This window comes from Helianthus annuus, chromosome 9 (genome assembly GCF_002127325.2).
Source record: "Helianthus annuus cultivar XRQ/B chromosome 9, HanXRQr2.0-SUNRISE, whole genome shotgun sequence".
NCBI lineage: Eukaryota > Viridiplantae > Streptophyta > Magnoliopsida > Asterales > Asteraceae > Helianthus > Helianthus annuus.
This window is the reverse complement of record NC_035441.2, coordinates 101,132,165-101,154,588: the sequence shown is the minus strand read 5'-3', so window position 1 is coordinate 101,154,588 and position 22,424 is coordinate 101,132,165. Positions and strand designations below refer to the sequence as shown.

Below are 22,424 nucleotides of genomic sequence, written 5' to 3'. Positions count from 1 at the left end.
TTTTTATAAAATCGTAGGTTAAGCAGGTAAGCATCTAAATAAAACATTAAAAACCAACTAGGTAACTTGGAGAGAAAACTAGGCGAGATTATGATGGATTTTTCTCGTTTGCGGATTTCACACCAACTGGATGCAAAGCCGAACAGGGGGTGGCTGTTTTTCGTGTGTGTGTGTGTGTGGGGTGGGGGGTAGAGAACAAAAAGAAACTTGAAGGAACATATATACCTGTATTTTATCAGCAACCATGTCCCACAAACTATGCCTTATGCGGCCCCAAAAAATTGGGGTGAGAGAGGCTCGAACTCTCGACCTCAGGATAACTCAGATTGCTATGAGACCTACGCGCTAGCCAACTGCGCCACCACCCCTATGTGTTATTGATAAATATTTTATCAACTTAACAGAATATTAAGATCACATGCTGTTTATCAGTATTTTAAAAAAGTTCCTGATAAAAAAACACAGACGCCAACAGGGGCCTAGCTTTCAATGGGCCGAGGGGCGCCCGACCCCCGAACTTTTCGCTCAGTAGTTTTATGTATGTACGTTTCGTATAGAATTTTTTAGGTATATACGTTTTCGACCCTTGGTTTTATAAGAAAAAAAATTACTTATATAGAATTTTTAGGTCCGGTGACTTCCGACCCTTCGGTGAAAAATTTCAAGCTTCGCCACTGGACGCCAATAAAATCTTTGATATTTTATATAGTATCCGCATCCAGTACTCCTTTTATTTTCTGTCTTATTTTCTTCTGCCAAATAAAAAAAAATTGTATTTGAACCTCTAAGATTACATTTGATGATAAAATGTGTCATCAAACCACAGAATTCGAGATATTTGTATAGTATAAGATAATCAAACAATTATGCAATACATACTCTTTAATTAAATATCCACAACTTGTCGCATGATTCGTTGCCGATCTAATCTTTTACTAAAAGCGATGGTTAGGAGCCAAACCAGAGCCCCCACTAATTCGTCACAAAAGATAAAGAAGAAGGTTTTTAACGACAGATATGAATCGCATGGATAAGATACAGTGACCAAAAGACAAGCCAACACGATTTTGAAGATATTATATAACTTTGTACGGTTAATGGGTTAGACACCAACGTACGTGGACCGTTCAGGTACTATAATAAATATTTAAATAATATAAATAAAGTTAAAAAAGCTGTGTCTTGGCAAATCTTACAAACTTTTTAATGCTATCATAAAAGGTGATTTGAGTAGTTTAAAGTAACACCAACAAACAATAGCAATAGCAATAGCAGCCATAGTGTAACACGCACTGAATTCACAATTTCACACACATAACACACTTTATATACGTACATATGTATGTAAAATAGGATTTTTTATTACATATCATCGAATGTGTTTTTATGTACATAAAAAAACACTTAAACTAATATATCAATTTGTTTTTTTTTTTTTTTTTTAATTTTTAGTTGTTTGTCTACACACGTGCAAATTAGTCTATATGTATATACAAAATTTGTTTATATTTTTATAATTCAAGAGAGATGAATAAACATTGCATTTTAATATATAGTTTTAGATACTTCCATATGTATACGTGTATGTATGTCTCATAATTATGTTTTACGTTTAGGACTAGAAAAACGTATAATATATTTGTATATTTTGTTTTAAATGTGATACATGAGAGTGTTATATAATCGTCTATTCCACATCTTATTAAATTATGTGGAATTGACCTGTAATAATCCTAACTACACGTCATGGCCATTGTTAGTCCCACCTTTGAATATTCCCCATGTCAGTCTCACCTTTCAACTATTTTCCTCCACCGGTACTCAGTTAAAAAAACTTAACGGAGTTAAGTTTTTTTCCGAATTATAAACTGACGTATTAGGGTTTTTGATCAAAACGAGGATACGAGTCTATTGATATAAAACTTACCTCGAAACGGTACTCCAAACGACTTAATTTTTGTTAATTGGAAGTTTAAACACCCAAATTGAAGCATTGTTTTCGTCGCTTAGAGCACAATTTAAGGTAAGTTTTACATCATTCCACTTTTATCCTCCTTCTGATCAAAAGCCCTAAAAAGTCAGCTTGTAATTTAGAAAAAAGACTTAACTTTGTTAAGTTTTTTTTTAACTGAGGACCGGTAGAGCAAAATAAGTGAAAGATAGAACTGGCATGGGGAATATTTAAAAATGAGACTGGGGAATATTAAAAAATGAGACTGACAATGACCAATGACATGTAGTTAGGATTATTACAGGCAGTGGCGAAGCTTGACCATGAAAACGAGGGGGTCGAAAGCGTATATACCCAAAAATTTCTATAGAACCGGGGGGTCGAAAACGTATATACCCAAAAATTTCTATACGAAAACTACATATATAACACTATTGAGCGAAAAGTTCGTGGGGTCGGACGTCCCTCCCGGCCCCTCTTAAGCTACGCCCTTGATTACAAGTCATTTTCCTTAAATCATTAATACATTACAAATGTTTGATTTGATTCTCAGAGCCTTCAATATGATTCTGAAAAGAACACATCTCGGTGTGTGTATACATACATGTGTATATATTTAGGGCTGACAATTCTGACACGAACACAATAACACGACACGACACAAAATTATCAGGTTTTGTGTTTGACCTTAACAGGTTTCGTGTCTAAACAGGTTGACACGATAAGACTTGTTTAAATTTCGTGTCTAAACAGGTTAAAACCCGTTAACCTGTTAAGACCCGTTAGTGACCTGTATATAATTTTAAATTAAAAAAATATATCAAATATGAGGGGTTAATATGTCATATTCGTGTCTTAACAGATCGTGTTCGTGTCTTAACAGGTCATGTTCGTGTCTTGACAGGTCGTGTTCGTGTCTTAAACAGGTCATATAATATGTTGGTAACATTTTCGTGTCTTAACAGGTCATTTCGTGTAACCTGTTTATTAACAGGTTCGTGTTCGTGTATGGAAAATCAGACACGATAAGATTTCGTGTCGTGTTCGTGTTTATAGGTTTCGTGTTCGTGTCTTAACAGATCGAGTTGACCCGATATGCCAGCCCTATATATATTATATAGATAGATGGGAGTATGTAACACTATATATTGAATACATAGCAACAAACACACTTCCAATGACAACTAGCCACCTTCTTCCATCACTTTGAATGTCTTCCTTCCTCTTTTTAATTCTTCTATCTTTTGGGTTCATTCACGATCAGAGTTAAACCAGTTTCATCCACTTCTTGAATTGATCCACAAAAAGAGTGAGATTCAAACCACTTATCACACTTGGTTATTCATCTTTCAACTTCTTTTTCCATCTGGGTATCTGATTATATGCTTGAACTTTTTTTTTTATTTAAGCAGGTTGAAATTGCTGTTCCATCTTTTTTTTTTTCAAGATTTTCTTGATTCTCGATCAGGTAATCAATCAGTCTTTTTCAAGATCTTTGAACATGATTTACTAAAGCTCAAAAAGGGTATTGTGATAAGTGTTTTTCAGTTAATTTAAGTCAAAGAATATATTATTCGATACAGTTTTGAATTCCAAAAATTTCTTTTTTCACAACCTATAGAGCCGATTGAAGTAGCTATACATGGAGACATTATCTATATCTTCCAATAGTTTGAGCTCAAATAAGGTGATGCCAGAGAGCAAGAACTCGGAATGGACAAACGAACAAAACACATGGTTCGAAAGCGCTCTTGCTATATTCGATACTGAAACACCCGACAGGTGGTCGAATGTAGCTGCTATGGTTCCTGGGAAATCCGAGATCGACGTGAAGAAACAATATGAGAAACTGAAAGCCGATATCAATGAAATCGAGGCCGGCTATTTAACCTCCTCATCCTCCTTCAAACTAGAATCTGATGAAGATCACGACGATCAAGACTTCGGCATCTTTAGAAAAAGGCCTACAAAGTTTAGACCTTTCGATCACGAGAGGCGAAAGGGCGTGCCATGGACCGAAGAAGAACATAGGTAACGTTTGAGTTTATGTTTCTCTCTTGATTAATTATATTTATATGTGTTATTTAGCTGTTGGTCTCATTGGCAGCAACCTCTCTATCTTCTATAATTTTACTGGTTACGTTATTATTATTATTATTTTTTTACCAAGAATTAGGATTAAATTTTGGTTACAAATTTGATATTTTTGTAGGAGATTCTTGATGGGTCTTCAAGTTCATGGAAAGGGAGATTGGAGAAGTATTTCTCGTAACTTTGTGATGACAAAAACACCAACTCAAGTAGCAAGTCATGCTCAAAAGTATTATGCAAGACAACATGCAGATGGGAAAGAGAAAAGAAGACCTAGCATCCATGATATTACAATGGTCAATCTCCCTCATAATACTAGCTCTCCCGAGAGATCTTCTTCTTCAATCTGCACCGGAAATGCGATGAACTATCCATTTGAGCTTGCTAAAATGAACAAAAGTGGTGGGAATGGTGTTAATAATATTAGGGTTTTCAATTCTGGACTCCATTTCCAGTTACCTACAACGTACCAGATTCATAGTTAAGGAACCAAAAGTTTGTGTTTGTTGTTAAAAAAACATGTTTGTATGTACTTGTACTTTGTTTGTATTCGAAATCTTTGTTTCCATTAAGAATCTCATATTTCAATTCTTAATTACAATAGTACAAATTATGTTCAAGTGGGTGGTGGACTGGGCAAGCACCTAATTCCCCCCTCTATCGTTAGTCTCAGGTTCGAACCTTGCTTCCACTAGTATCTACTATAATCTCTTAAAGTCCGCCTACCCAACACATGCTTTGATTTATCTGATCTCGCTGGTTAGAAGGGTATTAGTTAACAAACTAACAATAGGAACAACTTTGGTTAGCATGGTATTTGTGGGCCCTGTGAGTTGGTGGTAACGAATTTTTATGGTTAACAAACTAACAACAAGAACGGAATCCGATTCCGATTCTAAGGCAAATATAAATCTCTAGACCACTATTCATGATCATGTTCACACATTGGATGCCTATCTTTATCAAAGTTAAAGGAAAGTTGGTAAGTTCTAGTAGTAAAGAGCTACAAGTTGAGTCATTTCTTTATATGTTGGCTAGACAGCCATGTCAGCAGCTGACTCAGCATCCACTCTTACCAATATTTTTCAGAATATCTAATTTCTGACTTTAGTTTCCCATTGGCACCACAATGCATAGTATATATGCACAGGAATACAAGCATGTTGACTCTTAGCTTTAGAATAGAGCCAGCTGAGTCTGCATTCCATAAGCATATTGTGTTAATATTCTTTGGAATATAAGTATATAAATCTACTTTTATTTATTTTTTTCATTTAATAAATAACCCACCAAAGATCTTTATATATTTCGATTCCTAGAGGAAATCTCGTCGCTAGGTTTTGTTCCTTCCTATCTTTCGGTTATCGCGTCAAATGTTCTAGTTCTAATCAGCACTTGCTTGATGAGGTACTTATTCGAGATTATAGACATGAAAAGACTAAACTTTTGATATGAAACAGAAATTTAGATAAGAATGATGTTTAATGATTCATGAATCCATAATGCATCAACCTAGTTTTGACTTGGGTCAACTCAAGACTTTGACATTTCTTTGACTTAATGAAAATCACTAAAATAATTAATAATGGATTAGCTTTTAAAAGCACTTTACACCAACCTGAATTCGGTTAATTTCTTTTGGTAAAGCCAAAATGATCAAATCTAGAGCAAAAAGACAAAATGTGTTGTATGTTGTGAAACAATAGTTGTACAATCTTTTGGGTCTAGAAAATTCTTGTGCCCATAATGACAAATAAATAAAGTTGTTGTGTCCCTTAATGAAGATTACTATTGATATCCTAATGGGTACTATACTAATATAGTGGTTGATGCTATGATATAAATGGCCACTTTATTCATTTCATACATAAACCACACACATATGAAATAATAATTAAAGAAAAGGTAAGTTAGATACTATTTGTTTTACTTCAAACTTTCATTTGAAGTGTGACAATGGGCCCAACTCATGAACCAAATTTTCAATTGGAGAAACCTTTCTGCTAGTTGCATGAGAAAGCACTCACCTCCACCACTTTATTCTAATTTTGAGCATTTTTTTAGTGGGGATGGCCCACATATGTTACAGCCTCATAAAATAATTTTTTTATTTACCTTTTTAAACCTACAAATCTAGATAAATTCTTGTATATCAAGACAAAGAAAAATGTGGACAATGCTTGATAATTATTATACTTTCTTGATTATGAATCTATGTTAGAAGGTAACCAACACACATCTTTTGTAATGAACATCATAAGAACTTTCAAGATTACATAGTAGTATAGTAAAACAAACTTATTACATACCCGTGTCTTTATACGAATTAGAACAAAAGTGATAACTAAAACATACAAAAAGAAAGAACTAAAACTCGCGTGAACTATATATATGTAAACGAATTTATTCGTCAAGAAAAGGAACCGAATTCAATGATATAACCGAAGGTGGGAAATCTGTTCTTGGTCCTGCAAGAGAGTAATATGCAAGTATATGTGAAGGATGCTCAACCTCTTTATCTTCTCCAACAAGAACTCTTCTAGAAGGAATTATCTCGATATTCCAAAACGGGCGGGCCATTGTTAAAAGATCATATCCGTTTGAAGACCCGCGATACCCTTGTACCCATAGATATCTTAAAGACCTTAACTGTAAAACAGCAATAGCCAATGCTTGTTCACTAAAACAACATCCTCTAACTTCAAGTTTTTGTAAACTAGGACACCCTTTTGAAAACCCTAATAGCCCTTCATCAGATTCTCCAAGATAACCTAACAACATCCATCTTATATTTTGACTATTTTGACCGATATAAGTCAAACCCAAATCAGTCAACCCACCGGGTCGAAGATAGAGGGCAAATCTTTTAAGCTTTTGGCATCCATGTAGTAGAGCTCGGACTCCGTTGTCAAGGGGTAAATCTGTAATAACCTCCTCTCTATCTAGCAAAACCAAACGAAAATCACTCAGGTTTTTTAAGTGCATGCCCATAGATTCAAGAGCTGCATTTGTGATATCGGATACATATACAGCAATGTATTGCAAGTCTTGACAGCCTTGTGATATCGCGGTTAGGCCTATTTGAGAAACAATGCCTTCTTCATCTTCCATTTCTTGTTCATCATCGCCTCGCTCGATTCTAAGCCGCTTTAGTTTCTTGCAACATTGAGCAAGAACTTCCATTCCCCGATCCCCAATTACGTTTCTGGTCTGTTTATTTGTGTAACACAATCAGATTTTTATGTATGTTTGGCAACACATTTTGGAGGTGGTTATGTAGTATGGAACATAAAAGTTAGATTATTACTTTCAAATTGCAATTCCAGTCACCCTTGCGTTTGGATAAACATGTATGCTTCTCAATATTTAGAGGTTAGATAATCACTATAGCATGATGAGTCTCTTAATTGTTGTAACTTGCAAATAAACGGTTAAGTAAGAGTTAATTATTTTCTTCTAACGTCAATCTAATCTACTCCTAATTCTTTACTAGTGGAGGGTTCAAATGAAAAGAATTTTTTTGTAAGAATAAAAAGAACAAACTTTAACCAATAATAATGCTTCATTTTACTTTATTTATTTTTTGTATTTAATATGGGTGTAGGGGTATATTGGTAAAATTAGATAGATCATTAATTCTTAGTCTTCCTTTTTAATAGCTCACTAAATTAAATTTGTAACTTATTTAAAAAAATATATATATTTTAAAGAAGAGAAAAATTAATTTAAAGTGTAGGATAAATTATGAGGTGTGTAGGATGAATTACGAGTTATGTAGGATAAATTTCAGTATGTGTAGGATAAATTTCAAAAACGTGTAGGATAAATTTTGATGTGTCTAGGCAAAAATTTTAGTGTGTAGGATGATACTCTTTATGACTAATTAATTAGTCAAAAATAATAATAAATGAGATGAGAGAAAAACTATTTAATATTTTACAATTGTACCCTTTATTCTTTTTCTTCTCAATTTAATTTCTTCTCAAATGAACCTCCCCCTTCTTTACTATTAGTCCACTACGGGGCTTAAACCCTCGACCTCACTGGGAGGGACACCATTTTACACACCTTGGTAACACTAAGGGGTGTTTGGCTTAGCTTTTTGAAACAACTTATTGACTTATTGGCTTTTTCAAGCCAATAAGTCAAAATAATGTTTGGACAAATGAAAAAGACTTTTTGAAACAACTTTTTGTATAAGGTGTAAAAGTCATTTTGAAAAGCCAATGTTTCCTAGATTTTCAAAATGACTTTTCCACCTTATACAAAAAGTTGTTCAAAAAATCATTTTCACTTGTCTAAACATTATTTTAACTTATTGGCTTGAAAATGCAAATAAATCAATAAGTAATTTAAAAAAGCTAAGCCAAACACCCCCTAAACCAAAGCACATTGGCAGTAAAGAATTAAACAAAATTACCTTTTTACCCCTTGTTTCAACTTAACTTGAATGATTTTGATTTGATGTCATAACATGTCTCTACTTCCTTAACAAAAAAAATACTATTTTTGATCGTTTCATTTACTAGTTTATCAAACACTAGATCATGTAGTCATTATAATTAAGCTATGATCATCAAATTTTGCTTAGTTAATATTAGATAACCACTTTTAAAACACACACCCAAACACTTTCAAGCCATCAGCTAACTTTGCTTACATTAGATAAGATCACATGTAAACCATCATCAAGAAAACGTGGAAAAAACACATAATATGAATTAAAAAGATAAAAAAAAAAAAGGTGATAAACTTACATCAAGAACTTCCAAATTGGGGCACTTTGAGAGCAAGAGACAGTGATCCTCAGTGTCAAGCAGGGCATAAAGAAGATCCAACTTTTTGAGCCGCGAAGCAAATGGAATTACAATCGGCATCTCATTTGTGCTCATGTAATTCAGACCCAATCGACATAAACTTGACGGATAAGAAACCGCACCATAATCTTCCCCTTGATCATTAAAACAACCACCACTAAATTCTTCTAATGAAACGGCAGCTTGAAAAAAACCAACAAGATCCAAGATTTCACAATCGCTTATTTTGACCGAAACTAAAGTCTTGCATTTTCTGGCTAGAAGTTCAAGATCTTTGAAATCAACTTGCGAAAGATCGGTCATGTAAAAGTTTAATGTTTCAAGAACAGTATTGTTTAATGCAAGTTCATGTAGCCACTCTCCATCTTTCTCTCTTACTTGGCTCTCTTCTAGAAACAAGGTATTGAGATTCCTACAATATAATTAAGTAAAGATTACACATCATCAACTACATATTACTCAAAAAACCAAAAATCTAGAACCAAAATCTTGTACTTTTAAATATGAAACATGATGTACGCCCCGCTTGCGGTATGCACATATAATGTATATATGTGTGGGCCATCGGGGCGCAAAAGCGAAAGTACACTAATTTTAACGTTATTTTACTAATTTCGTGAAAATAATGTTAAAAGCTGAGGACGGTTAATCATGCATCGTGTGGTGGCGTTGATAGCTGAAAGACAAAATGGTACATTCACTAATCGGTTTTTGTCCCGATTGATGAGTGTTATGTGCCTTATGTCCAAGACTTGATGCAAAACTACCATCGAGCCGGGGGGTCTCACTGGAAACAGCCTCTCTATTCCTACGGATAGAGGTAAGGCTGTCTACATCTTATTACCCTCCTCAGACCTTAACTTTGCTTTGTTATTGATGGGATTTACTGATGATGATGAAATATGAAACATGATGGTCCATAAAAAAATTATTGCAGTCTGTTAAATGGTCACAACTCATAAGTTGACAAATTTCACCTAATTGACAGCTCAACACATTAATGTACATGTACTACATGCCAATAAGCCAAATTTGACTTTTTGTGGTCAAATCTACTGCTAATTGGTGAAAATGCTAGTAATTTTGTAGTGGTTTAGTATAAGACTGAACATAGTGGGGCGGTATGCCCTTGCATGGCGCCGGCATAACCCCCACAACACCAAAACACCCGCGGCTATCAATCGAAAATTTGGGGGTGGCGCGATATGCATAACGGCGGTATGATTGTTTAAAGTTTTTGGTTTATACATGTTTGGTCCCTGCAAATCGGAGATGAAGCAGTGTAGGTCCTGCAAATCGGACCTGAAGACCGAGAACAAGCCGGAATTTCAGCCGGAGAAGAAGGCCGGAGAAGAAGACCTGAAGACCGAGAACAAGCCTATTTTTGTTTTAAAGTTTTACACTTTGGTCCCTGCATTTTACACTTTGGTCCCTGCATTTTTTTTTTGTTACTGTAATGTTTTTATTTTAATAATTGAGTAATGATTAGGCGGGGACTTTATGACTACGGGCTTAAATGCATAACGCCTCATAACGCCCACCCGCACACGTGGCGCGCCACGTGTCGCATAACGCCCACAAAGGGGTTATGACTACACATGGCCTAAAAGCATAAAAATTATGTAAATTTGATATGGGATTGCTTTAACCTGAAGGGATAAGAATGCATTACTTTTCACACAAATTTAGAGAAAAAAACAGAAGACCCAATAATGCTATCTACACTAACAACAGAACATGAAAACCCCACCATCACTTCCTAATCCATCTGTTCTCTAATTTGGTTCTGGTAACACATTAAAGTTAAATATCATACAACAGTTATTTCTTGTTACTTTGATTTTCATGAAGCACAAATCAACTTTCATTTGATCAAATTGATGAGTTACCAGTGCTGGACCCAGAAATTATTTGCTGGGGTGCGGATGAGTAGTTCAAACATATTTTCAGAGGGTGCGGTCGGGTTTTTTGCCTAAAAAAATACACTAAATCTTTTTTTTCAAGGTGCGTCTGCCTACCCTGGGCTTCACCTAGGTATGGTTACCAATTTAACACAGAAACAAGTCACCAAGTTTTAAAAATTAAAAAAAAAAAAATCAAATGCTTAAACATTTAACAAGAAGCTACTAACTACAAGACTCCAATTGATCATTTGTTAAATATATACAAAAAAATAATAATAATAATAAAAATAACAAGAACAATAATTATCGGATATAATGCAAGTGAAGCAGCAAATGATTATATGTACCTGCAGGAACGACATATATGCAACAGGCCATCGGTCGAAAAGCCGGAGCACTTATCAAGCTTAAGAACCTGAAGAACATGCCCTCGGACACGAGCAAGCATGACAAAGTCTAGGATGCTTTTCTCATTCACATGTTACAATATTATATACAAAAGAATTGACACAATTATAGGAGATAAAATCTCCTTTACAAAATTATAGGAACTACCAAATAAACAAGTCAACTATTTTGAAATTTGAACACTTTGATTTTCTCGGCTGTTACCCCCCTTCAAGCTAACTGGTAGCGATCCGACACGCAGCATGGTGCGAAACCGTTCAAAGAGAGGCCGTGGTAAACTCTTGGTAAATATGTCGGCTACCTGGAGCGTGGTAGGAACAAACTTGGTGTGTAATCGACCGGAGGAAACCAACTCTCGAATGAAGTGATAATCAATGTCTATATGTTTTGCCCGTTTGTGAGACACCGGGTTTTGACTGAGAAATAAAGCACTTTTGTTGTCACACAAGAGAGTGGGTCGATCGGGCGGTAGAGCATGCAGCTCTCGTAATAAGTGTGTGACCCAAATAATTTCCGAAGCGGTATTTGCCATGGCTCGATATTCCGATTCACAACTAGAACGAGCAACGGTTGGTTGTTTCTTTGCACTCCACGAGACTAAGTTCCCACCCAAGTAAATTGAGTAACCGTAGGTAGATCGTCGTGTCTCAATGCAACGTGCCCAATCGGCATCCGAGTATCCAACTAAAGATGTTTTCGTTGGCCGATCAAATGTTAGCCCGTATGAGATGGTGCCTTTAACATAACGTAAAATGCGTTTGACGAGCTGAAAATGGGCAGTTGTTGGTTGCTGGAGGAATTGACTGGCTTGGTTCACAGCGTATGATAGATCCGGTCGTGTAATGGTGAGATATTGAAGGGCACCGACTAGGGAACGATAGTGGGTAGGATCATGAAATGGTGTGCCCGAGGAGGTGAAATAATCGGTGGTGCTGAGCGGTGTGGCAGTCGGTTTTGCATCAAGTAAGCCGGCACGAGAGAGAACATCAAGGGCATATTTTGTTTGACTTAGAAAAAGACCCGTGTGGTTTGAGATAACTTCAAGGCCGAGGAAGTAATTTAAAGCACCCAAATCCTTGATTTTGAATTCCATATGAAGCTGAGCCGTGAAATTTGAGATAACACTTTGATTGTTACCTGTAAGTATAATGTCATCTACATAAACAAGTAGATAGATTAATACTTTTTCCCTTTTGTAGACGAAGAGAGACGGGTCGGCTCGACTGCATTGAAATCCGAGGGTAACAAGAAAGGTACTTAGTCTTTGAAACCAAGCTCGCGGTGCTTGTTTGAGACCGTATAGAGCTCGATTTAAGCGACAAACATGGTTCGGGAATCTTGAATCCACAAAACCGGGTGGTTGTTCCATGTAGACGGTCTCGGTAAGATGGCCATTTAAGAAGGCATTATTGACATCTAGTTGTCGAAGCGGCCAATTGTAGATCGTGGCAAGGCTAAGAACCACTCGAATAGTAGATGCCTTGACAACCGGACTAAATGTATGAGAGAAGTCGAGACCGGGAACTTGTGTAAACCCTTGAGCAACCAAGCGTGCTTTATAACGATCAAGTGTACCGTCGGCTTTGTATTTTATACGGTATATCCATTTTGAGCCAACAACATTTGAATGACTAGGTCGTTGCACGAGATCCCATGTATTGTTGCTATGAAGGGCTTTTAGTTCATCCTCCATGGCTAATACCCAATTAGAATTTTTAAGAGCTGTTTTGATGCCTTTGGGTATTGATGTGGTAAAGATAGTATGATGGAGTTGGTTTTTTGAAAGATCTGTTAGGTTGGCAAAATGTTTGGTTTTATATATTCCGGATTTTGAACGAGTGTGCATGTGGTGAGTAGAAGTAGAAGGTGGTAGAGTGGTGTTGAGATTTAAATTAGGTGGAGGGTTGGTGGGAATGTTGCAAGATTCTGTAACAGTGGGTGGGGTTAGGTTGATGGGAGCATGCACACTAGTGGGGAAATTATTAGTGGAGTTATTAGTGGTGGGGGAATTATTAGTGGAGTTGGGTTGAGATGAAGGTGGGCCGAGATTAGGTTGAGGTGAATTTAAATTATTTTGGTTAGGGTGGGTTGTAGGGGTGTGTTGTAAGGGGGAATGATCTGGGCATAAAGTGCAAGGTGGTTTAGCCGATGTGGTGGTACAAGGTATGGGGTTTGATGAGTTGGGTATAGTGGATAATGAGGGGGCAGGAGGTGGAATTGAGTTCTCAAAATTTGAGAAGAGTAATGATGCTTCATCAACAGGTGAAACCGTGCCCGAGAAGGGAAAATTATCTTCATCGAATTTAGCATGGCGGGTTATGTAGACGCGTGAGGTAGATGGATCGAGACATCTATAACCCTTGTATTTGGGACTATATCCGATGAAAATGCATGGGGCACTTCGTGGAAGAAGTTTATGTTTGGTGTAATCCCGCAAATAAGGAAAGACGCGGCATCCAAACACACGAAAGGTTGAATAGGAGGGAGGATTATGAAATAGTAATTCGAATGGAGATTTGTTGTTGAGAAGAGGTGTAGGTAGACGGTTTATAATGAATGTAGCCGAAGTAAACGCATCCAACCAAAGTTGTGCCGGGGCATGAGCGTTAAATAACATGGCTAAACCCATTTCAGTTATGTGGCGATGTTTCCGTTCGGCTCGACCATTTTGTTGAGGTGTGTGTGGGCATGATAGTCTATGACTAATGCCATGTTGATGAAACAAAGTTTGAACCCGGTTATTGGTGAATTCAGTGCCCCCGTCACTTTGAAAGACTTTTACCTTGCATGTAAATTGGTTTTGAACCAAGTTTAAGAAATTTATTAAAACGTTGTAAAAGTCGGACTTTAGTTTTAAAGGGTAAAACCAAGTGAACCGAGAGTGGTCATCTACAAATATGACATAGTATAAGTAACCATCTGTGGATGGAATGGGCGCGGGACCCCATAGATCACAATGAATTAAATCTAACACACGTGTGGAACGTTTATTATTCTCAACAAAAGGTAAGCGATGTGCTTTTGAAAGTTCACAAGACGAACATAAACCCGGTTTGGGTAACAAGGAAGTAACAAAAACATGTCCACATTTATTCAAACTTGAAATAACATCAAAGGAGACATGACCTAAACGGTTATGCCATTTATCAAAAGACGCACGAAGATGAGGGGCAGCAAGAGCAGCAACGAGAGACTTGTGACCGTGGGAGAGGACATAGTATCCGTTTTCACAAGTTCCTCTAGCGAGAACCGCTGCTGTTTTTCGGTCCTGAATGTGAAAAAAATGATTAGAAAAAAGGACATCAACAGGAGCATCGTTAGTGAGTCTACTAATGGATAGAAGATTTCGGGTAATATTAGGAACCACAAGAACGTTTTGTAACGGAATATTATTAAAAGTGGTTTGACCAATATTTGTAACTGGTAAAGATTGGCCGTTACCAAAGGTAACGTGAATATTACCCGTGTCGGTGTGTGACTCATCAAGACCATCGGTAGAGCGAAGCATGTGGGCGGTAGCACCAGAATCGGCTGTCCAATCCGGGGTAATACCACACTGAGCATGGAAGGCTTGGGCTAGATTTGCATCTAGCGGAGTAGCATGTTGAGCATAGCTTGCAAGGCTGGGACATGAAGAGGCAAAGTGGCCCTCCTTCCTGCATAATTGACAATGGGGCGGTCTCCTATTATTGAAGTTTCGGGTACGACCGGAAGATGAGCCGCGATAGCGACCGGAGGAGGCACCGCGGGAGGGTTTAGTATGGTGTAAGGATCTGCCGGTTTGGGCCGAGAAGGCAGCTTGTGGTGGAGGTTGAATGTTTAAAGTTGCCATGAAGATTTCATGGTTCTCGGCTTGGGCAAGGACATCACGAAACTGTGGAGCTGGACGGATCATTCGAAGTGACGTAGAGAAGGTTTCAAAGGTGGAGCCAAGACCACAAAGGAACCAATGGCGTTTATCCTCGTCGGAAACGGGATGCCCAATAGCAGCAAGTTGGTCGCAAAGGGACTTGAATTTTTTGCCAAAATCGGAAACGGAAGATGTTCCCTTTTTGAGTTGGCGAAGGGAATCGCGGAGGGTGTGCATTCGCTCAACCGAGCAGTGACTGTAAGCATGTTCAAGAGCATGCCAAACTTGATGAGCCGAGGTATGCCCGATGACCTCGGACATGGCTTCTTCGGTTAAAGTTGATTGAATCAGAAGAATAAGCTTCTGGTCGTTGTCTTTCCACAAACGAAACTCAGGGTTTGGAGCCGATTTTCCATCGGAGGTGATGGTTTCGGGAGGTGACGGGGTACCGTCAATGTGCTTGAGGAGATTTAGAAAGGCAAGCACGGGATGGATTTGGTTTTTCCATGGAAGATAGTTGGTGGATGAGAGTTTAATGGTGATGAGATGAAGGATGGTTTGAAGGGAGGTGTTGTTGAATTCAGTGGGAGAGGAGGAAGAAGAAGCCATTGAGAATAAAAAAGAGGTGAAAACGATGAGAGGGAGATGAGAATATGGGTGGCGGCTGCAAAGTAATTAGGTTAAATGTCACTGGCTGATACCATGACAAAGTCTAGGATGCTTTTCTCATTCACATGTTACAATATTATATACAAAAGAATTGACACAATTATAGGAGATAAAATCTCCTTTACAAAATTATAGGAACTACCAAATAAACAAGTAAACTATTTTGAAATTTGAACACTTTGATTTTCTCGGCTGTTAAAGCACTTGAAGATCCTCATCCGTAACAATCATCCGTCTGAAATGAACAACCTTCAAACACGTAAAAGACCTGGCAATCTCCTCAACCCATGACGTCACAGACCCACCCCAATCTTCGGGGATGAGGTTATACATAGCGGCTCGTGGCTTCCCTTTCAGCTTAATCGACTCAAGATAGGGAAACCGGCGGCTGAGCTGCGCCGGGGTAGCGGCATAACACAAGGCAATCATGACGTGCTTACGTGTCTGGGCTTCCAGCTCGTACCATCTCCGACACACTAGGGAGACAGATTGTCGGTCACGTGAGTTGTGTATGTACGGAATGACGCATTCGAATACGACGTCGGACATGCCGGATGATGTCCAACGTTGGGTGTGGCTAGAATGGTTCATTAAGGATGATGGATGTTTGAAGACAAGTGAAGTTAGATGTTTGAGGAGATTAAGGATTAGAAGAGTGAGTGAAGGATGGAAGGGATAGAGGTCACATGGTGACAGATGGAATGGTTTGTGTGGGAGATAAAAAATGGAAAGGGGTAATTGAGTTTCCATTTTATTTCATGTATTTTTTTTCGAACGGCAAATTTGGACCACTGACGGACCACTAGAGTATTATCGTGTCATCAGCGGAACCACCCGATCATATCCATCTCCACTAGGCATAATGCCTATACACCAATTCAGGAGGAAACCCAATAAATATGGAAAAACCCCGCTTGTAGGAATCGAACTCAGGACCTATTGGTCCCAAAGTCTTATCCCACTCCAAAATGCCACTAGGCTATAAAGCCATAGGCTATTTCATGTATATACATCATCTAGTTTCTAGATGTAAATATGAATGCTATGTATTTAATGTTTTTAATAATAATTATATATTTATATGCTATTTAATGTAATATTTTTTTTAGTTTTAGGTTCTTTTTATGTTTCAACTTCTTTTTATGTTGGTATATATCTTAAGCTGATACTGTCTCAACAATATTAATATGACGCTACTATTATTGATATTTATTTTCATAGACGATGTAAATACGTGTCTATATTCTTTTGGATACATTTGTCGTACCAATACCATGATGAGCTAAAACAATGACCAAATTCGTGACATTATACGTGATGGATATTATGTAATGTATTCGTGTGAATACTTTGTATTCTAATAATAATGATTGGAAAAAAAATACTAGTCTACATTATTCTGTTTGTTGTCTTCTAGAAGGTATTTTAAAGTGACGTATGCTAGCGAAAAATATTCTTTCAACCAATTATTTGGGTTCTTTCAAAACACTTCAATGTTTTTAGTATCTCCAATGTTAAACACGTCCTTAGACACTCTTAGCTGTCACATCATCTGCCACATAATATCTTTACAAATCGTTAAAAACGTCAATTTTATCTCCAACCCTACAAATATTCTTACCCTTCTTAGTTTCCACCTCATCACCTATCCATTACACACAATATTTAAATAAAACATTTCTTTTTTTACTTTGGGCCACCTCATCGCATGAATTAAGGCAAACCCATGCCCTTGTGCAAGAGCATCTAACTTAAGGGCATGTTAGGATAGATGCACTCTAATGGTAAGGATCATCAAGGGCTTGTAAGGGCATCCCTCAAATAGATGCATTGGAGAAAGTTTTAGTATAATCATAATCCAAAGCTATTTTATTTAGAAAATTAGAAATATTTATATAAATGATTTTAGATTGCTAAAGTGATCCGGCTCCCACCCACACACACACCCACCGCACGAATGTGGAAGCTAAAGCCAATCACTAGGTAAGTTCTTTTTTTAAGTCGTAAGTTTTTTTCTTTAACCCTTATCATCTCAATAGAAAATGTAAATTCTAATATATAATCAAGTACTCTTACAGTCTTATGAGTACATATTAAATAGAACGACGAATATTATAGGAAGGGGATACATATACATGGTATTGGATCAAATAAAAAACAGGTTTTTCTTAAGAAGGATAGGAAAGAAGGTGATGATGACATGTGTCACAATTAAAAATGAGGTACATGGGCATTTTCGTAAAGATATAATTCATCCTTCTTCACAAATCGGTGTCGCTCTTTGTTCCTTTAAAATCCAGCACATACAAACCTGATCCCCTAACCCTAAAATGTTTATTAATTCAAGCTGCTTTTTCGCAATTTCTAAAGGAATTTGTCTCTAGTGCACCACAATGACTCTCATTTTTTCTTTATGCCTCTGGATTTGTGATAATGAAGAAGAACTTCACCTAATTGTTCGCCGAAAAGTTAAGCAATCACATGCTCTCAAACAATCGAATGGAGATGAGTACAGACGTAAATAATCAAACTTGCACAAATAAAGCAAAGCAAAAACCCATGCAATGCCGACTTTAAACGAAAAACTGACTCAAAACTACTAACTTAGACTCATAGTATAGAAAAACTGACAAAGCTAGTCCAACTCAAAATTGGGCTAGAAAAACACCCCATCGCGTTGCGCGACAGGGAACTCCACTTTCTCTCGTGTGGCTAAGCCACTTTTGACTTCCTTTGACCTGGGCTGCGCAACGCAACGCGACAACAATGGCTCCTCCCTCTCGCGCAACGCAAGAGGGAAATTTTTACAGAGAGTTTCGGCCTTTTGCAGGCTTTCATGCCTTAGAATTTTTCCTACTTCATCCCAAGTTCGTCCAAAACCCAATTTAAGCCAATTTTTTCCATAGAACTTCACCTGGAAGTCTGTTTCTTCGTATTCTCCAGTCCATATCGGATACGTATCCCTGCAAAAAGACACAAACACAAAAACACAAACCGAAAAATACATTATTTTCTTACGTGCCTATTCTTAAGTACGTTGCAGTATGATCCAAGTTGTTTACATTTCAACGTAATTTTTTCTCGACTAAGACGTTTTTGTACTTATTTTTATATGTATTTTCAGTTGGTCTGCATTTTGATGTAAATTTTGTTCGAAATCTGTTGGGTTAAATATAATACGTTTTCACTAGGCGATATAATACTTTACTTTTCGCCGATTTCGCCGCCGCCGCAACGCTCGATACCAATTTTTAACTTTTAAAACACTATTCTCTTACGTGCTTATGTTTAAGTATGTTTCGGTATAAATCCAAGTTGGTTTATGTTTCAACGTAAGTTTCTCTCGGTAATTAATTAGATCAAATATAATATGTTTTTATGCTTATTTTTATGTGTGTTTTCAGTTAGTCTACGTTTTAACATAAACTTTGTTTGGAAACGAACGGGTCAAATATTTGACGGTATACATTAGAGTTACTATAATGTTTGACGCCGCCGCAACATACGACGGGTCAAAATACTAGTTATAGGTGGCTATGATTATATCCGTAAATATTAAAGAATATAATAATTTTATATTTAGAATTTAAGAAGACGTTATGATTTGTATAAGAAGTTTCTAAGAAATTTAATAACAAATATCTGTAGTGGGTGTTCATAATCTGAAGATGTTCAATTCGTCACATATTACATATCAGTTTTGTGATGTTCTTATTAAGGCCGTGGGGTATGGGGCGGGAGTTTCGGCGTGAGTTGGGGTAAAATGCCTAAGTCACCATCCCGGGTGGGCTTGGGTTTGGGGCGTGGCCTTTGGGGCTTGGGTTTCAAGCCGGGCATGGGGCGGGGGAGCAAGGTGACATGGCGGTTTGTGAATGGCCCAAAGAAAAGAGCCGTTGGGCTAGCCGTTGGCCAACGGCTATATTTAAAAAAAAAAAAAAAAAATTCTTCCATTTTTTCACTATAAAAAACTCACATTTTACTTCCATTTTTACCACATTCAACCACATCTTCTATACATCTTCAATTCTCCTTCTACAAAACGAAAAAATGTATCCTTACAACCATCCTTTTAACCCGAGCAACCCGTATGGATTCCAAGAAAATAATCCTAGCCCACCACCCACTCGTCCAATAGCTCGTCCGTTTTTCATACACTCTCCTACGCCCGAATTAGCAAGTTATGCATCGTATATCGGGAATCGTTTATATACTAATTTCCCACAAACCGAAGATTCAATACCTACCCCGTTTTCACAATCGCCCATCGACCTTTCACCAACCTCCATCAACCTTTCACTAAACGAATCCGTTCCCGAAACTCAACCACCCAAAGAGGGTCATTCCGCATCGAAACCCATCAAAAAAAGAAGTCATAAGAAAAAAACCGAGGAGGATAAAGTAATTGAAACTGCCAAACGAAAACAACAAAAATGGGTCTATGCTGAAGAAGTTGCATTGGCGAGGGCTTGGTGTGAACAATCTCAACATTCAACTTTAGGTATTCTTAACCTTAGTTTATATTAATGGAATGGTTATTTTTTATATGAGTTTGTAATATATTAATTTTTTTTATTAAAATAGGAAATTCGCAACATCGAACCGCTTTGTGGGAATGGGTTAGTAGGAAATTCCATCAAGAAATGGATAGGGAGACTTATCGTGAAAACGATAGCTTATCCTCAAAGTGGACTGAAATAAGCACCCAACTTACAAAATTTAGTGGGTGTTTAAATAAAGCAAAGCAAAACCCTAAAAGTGGTGAAACCGAAGCCGACATTTTGACAAATGCACTGGTCGGATACAAATCAAATATGAAGACCGACTTCCGTTTCATGCATTGTTGGGAGATTTGTAAATTCCATCCAAAGTGGTCGACTATCCCCATTGGTAGCGAAACTAACTCGTCTTCCAAAAGTTCAAGGGCCTCATCCCAAGCCCAATCTGATGCACGAGATCAAGAGTTTGAGGACCTTTTGGATGATTCGCCAAGCCCAAACCGGCCTGAGCATAGAAGAAATGCCTCAAGAAGGCGTGCTCAAAAACAAATGGCGTCGCCTTCAGCTGGGAGTTCTGGCTCGCGTAGGGGAATATACAGCGACCAGTTGGATGACATTTCATGCAAGTTGGATACATTCAACGTATTCCAACAACAAAGGGCCGAAATACGAAGGAGCAAAGAAGCTAGAGATGCCGCTAGAGATGCCCTGAAACAAAGACGGGATGATTTGAAAATTCTATCCCAGCCGATTGATTACCTACATGGTGACGAGTTAGAAATAGTCTTGGCGTTGAGAGAAAAGATAAAAAACAAATACAAAAGTTAGGAATTTTTTTTTATAATCTTCTTTTTTTGTAATTTTCTTTATTTAAAATTATTAAAAAAATTAAATTTGTGTTATTGGGTCTGCCCAGCGGGTCAGCCCAGCCGATCAGCCCACAAGCCCACCAAACCCACGCCCCCTAAACCCCCGCCCACCATACCGTGTGTTCTTGTGGGTTTTCCATGTCTGCCACCCCGTTCCACATGTCAACCAATGCCCAACCCAAGCCCCAACCCCCGCCCCACCATACCCCATGGTCTAAGGCCACTAGCAGTGTAGCTTATATGACGCCATATACCACTATCTAGCCCTATAGCATCGGGTACACCGTTTTTCTGGGCGGTATGGGCAAAAAAAAAAATTCCCTCCATGATATGCATAATGGTGTGTCATGGTGGTTACTCTTTCACACACACATATATACATATATATGTATAATTGAAAGGGTATAACCCCACTACACACTCAAGTTATATAACACCCTATAAGTATAACGGAAGGGTATAACCCTACTACACACTCAAGTTATATAACCCTCCATAACCCTTTTTTCTTACACATTTACCATGTGTCGTATAACCCAATATCTATAGAGGTTATGGTAGTTAACCACTACCCATAGTCTAAAAATATATGCAAGTATAAGACTCGTGGGTGTGGGGCGTTGGTTGGGGCGGGATGCCAGACAACGTTGGGTAAACCACACCGGGCCAGCGTTGGGAACGACGTTGCGTCGTTGGCGTGGCTTTGAAGCCTAGCGTTGGGCGGGGGGGGGGGGGGTAGGTGAGGTGGCTAGCTTGGATTGGCTGGTGATGGATGACCGTTTGGACTACTTGTTTGGTCTAGCCGTTGGGGATAGCGGTTTTGTAGTAAAAAACATTTTTTGTTTAAATTTACAATTTTTTACCTATAAATACCCATTCCAAACTTCATTTTTTTCAAATAACAAATCTTCAACCAAACCAACACCAAAATACCGAACATGGTGCATTGGACAAAGGAGGAGGAAATCGCACTTGTGACATCGATTGTCAATGCACAATGTACTCTACAACGCGGTCAAACCACGTACTGGGGACGGGCGTTTCAGCAATATCAACACCGCGTTGGGAACGCACGTTACAATTTAAACGTGTGCAAACACAAGTGGCATGAACTCAAACCAAAGTTGGATCGGTTTAAAGTTTGCTTCGACCGTGTCCCTGCGGGCGACTTGACCCACGACGATCGAGTGGAGATTGCGAAGATCGAGTATCGGGACGATGGGAATTCGGATTTTAAGTGGGTTCCCCACTTTAATATTTACCGAACTTTGTAACTTTTTTTTTCTTTTTTAGGATTTAGTAAGTAGTATTTTTTAAATTTTTTAGGATTTAATAAGTAGTATTTTTTAAATTTTTTAGGATTTTATGT

General features: G+C 37.8%; 2 protein-coding genes and 1 non-coding gene across 3 annotated transcripts; 1 reads left to right on the top strand and 2 right to left on the bottom strand.

The window, feature by feature from the left end:
- Nucleotides 1–282: 282 nt before the first annotated feature.
- TRNAM-CAU lies at nucleotides 283–368 on the bottom strand. The gene is given in 2 exon segments: nucleotides 283–318; nucleotides 331–368. It is a non-coding gene; the product is annotated as a tRNA-Met (tRNA).
- A 2,720-nt stretch (nucleotides 369–3,088) lies between these two features.
- Nucleotides 3,089–4,637, top strand: LOC110878048 (transcription factor DIVARICATA). The gene is made up of 4 exons (XM_022126309.2): nucleotides 3,089–3,260; nucleotides 3,364–3,419; nucleotides 3,573–3,982; nucleotides 4,164–4,637. The coding sequence occupies exons 3-4, from the start codon at nucleotides 3,594–3,596 to the stop codon at nucleotides 4,525–4,527; spliced, it is 753 nt and encodes a 250-aa protein (XP_021982001.1). The 5' UTR covers nucleotides 3,089–3,260; nucleotides 3,364–3,419; nucleotides 3,573–3,593; the 3' UTR covers nucleotides 4,528–4,637.
- A 1,645-nt stretch (nucleotides 4,638–6,282) lies between these two features.
- LOC110878047 (coronatine-insensitive protein 1) lies at nucleotides 6,283–16,419 on the bottom strand. The gene is made up of 4 exons (XM_022126307.2): nucleotides 15,894–16,419; nucleotides 11,111–11,210; nucleotides 8,800–9,271; nucleotides 6,283–7,252 (listed from the first exon to the last, which is right to left on the bottom strand). Exons 1-4 carry the CDS (start codon nucleotides 16,279–16,281, stop codon nucleotides 6,446–6,448), a joined length of 1,767 nt encoding a protein of 588 aa, XP_021981999.2. The 5' UTR covers nucleotides 16,282–16,419; the 3' UTR covers nucleotides 6,283–6,445.
- Nucleotides 16,420–22,424: the final 6,005 nt, after the last annotated feature.

Bases quoted from the DNA above. Each gene is read 5' to 3' on its own strand.
- LOC110878048 (XM_022126309.2), top strand. From the start codon at position 3,594: ATGGAGACATTATCTATATCTTCCAATAGTTTGAGCTCAAATAAGGTG. The intron at 3,983-4,163 runs GTAACGTTTGAG...ATATTTTTGTAG, and splicing joins TGGACCGAAGAAGAACATAG to GAGATTCTTGATGGGTCTTC.
- LOC110878047 (XM_022126307.2), bottom strand. From the start codon at position 16,281: ATGAACCATTCTAGCCACACCCAACGTTGGACATCATCCGGCATGTCC. The intron at 11,211-15,893 runs TGCTTTAACAGC...TAGACTTTGTCA, and splicing joins TACGGATGAGGATCTTCAAG to TGCTTGCTCGTGTCCGAGGG. The intron at 7,253-8,799 runs GTAAGTTTATCA...ACAAATAAACAG, and splicing joins CCAATTTGGAAGTTCTTGAT to ACCAGAAACGTAATTGGGGA.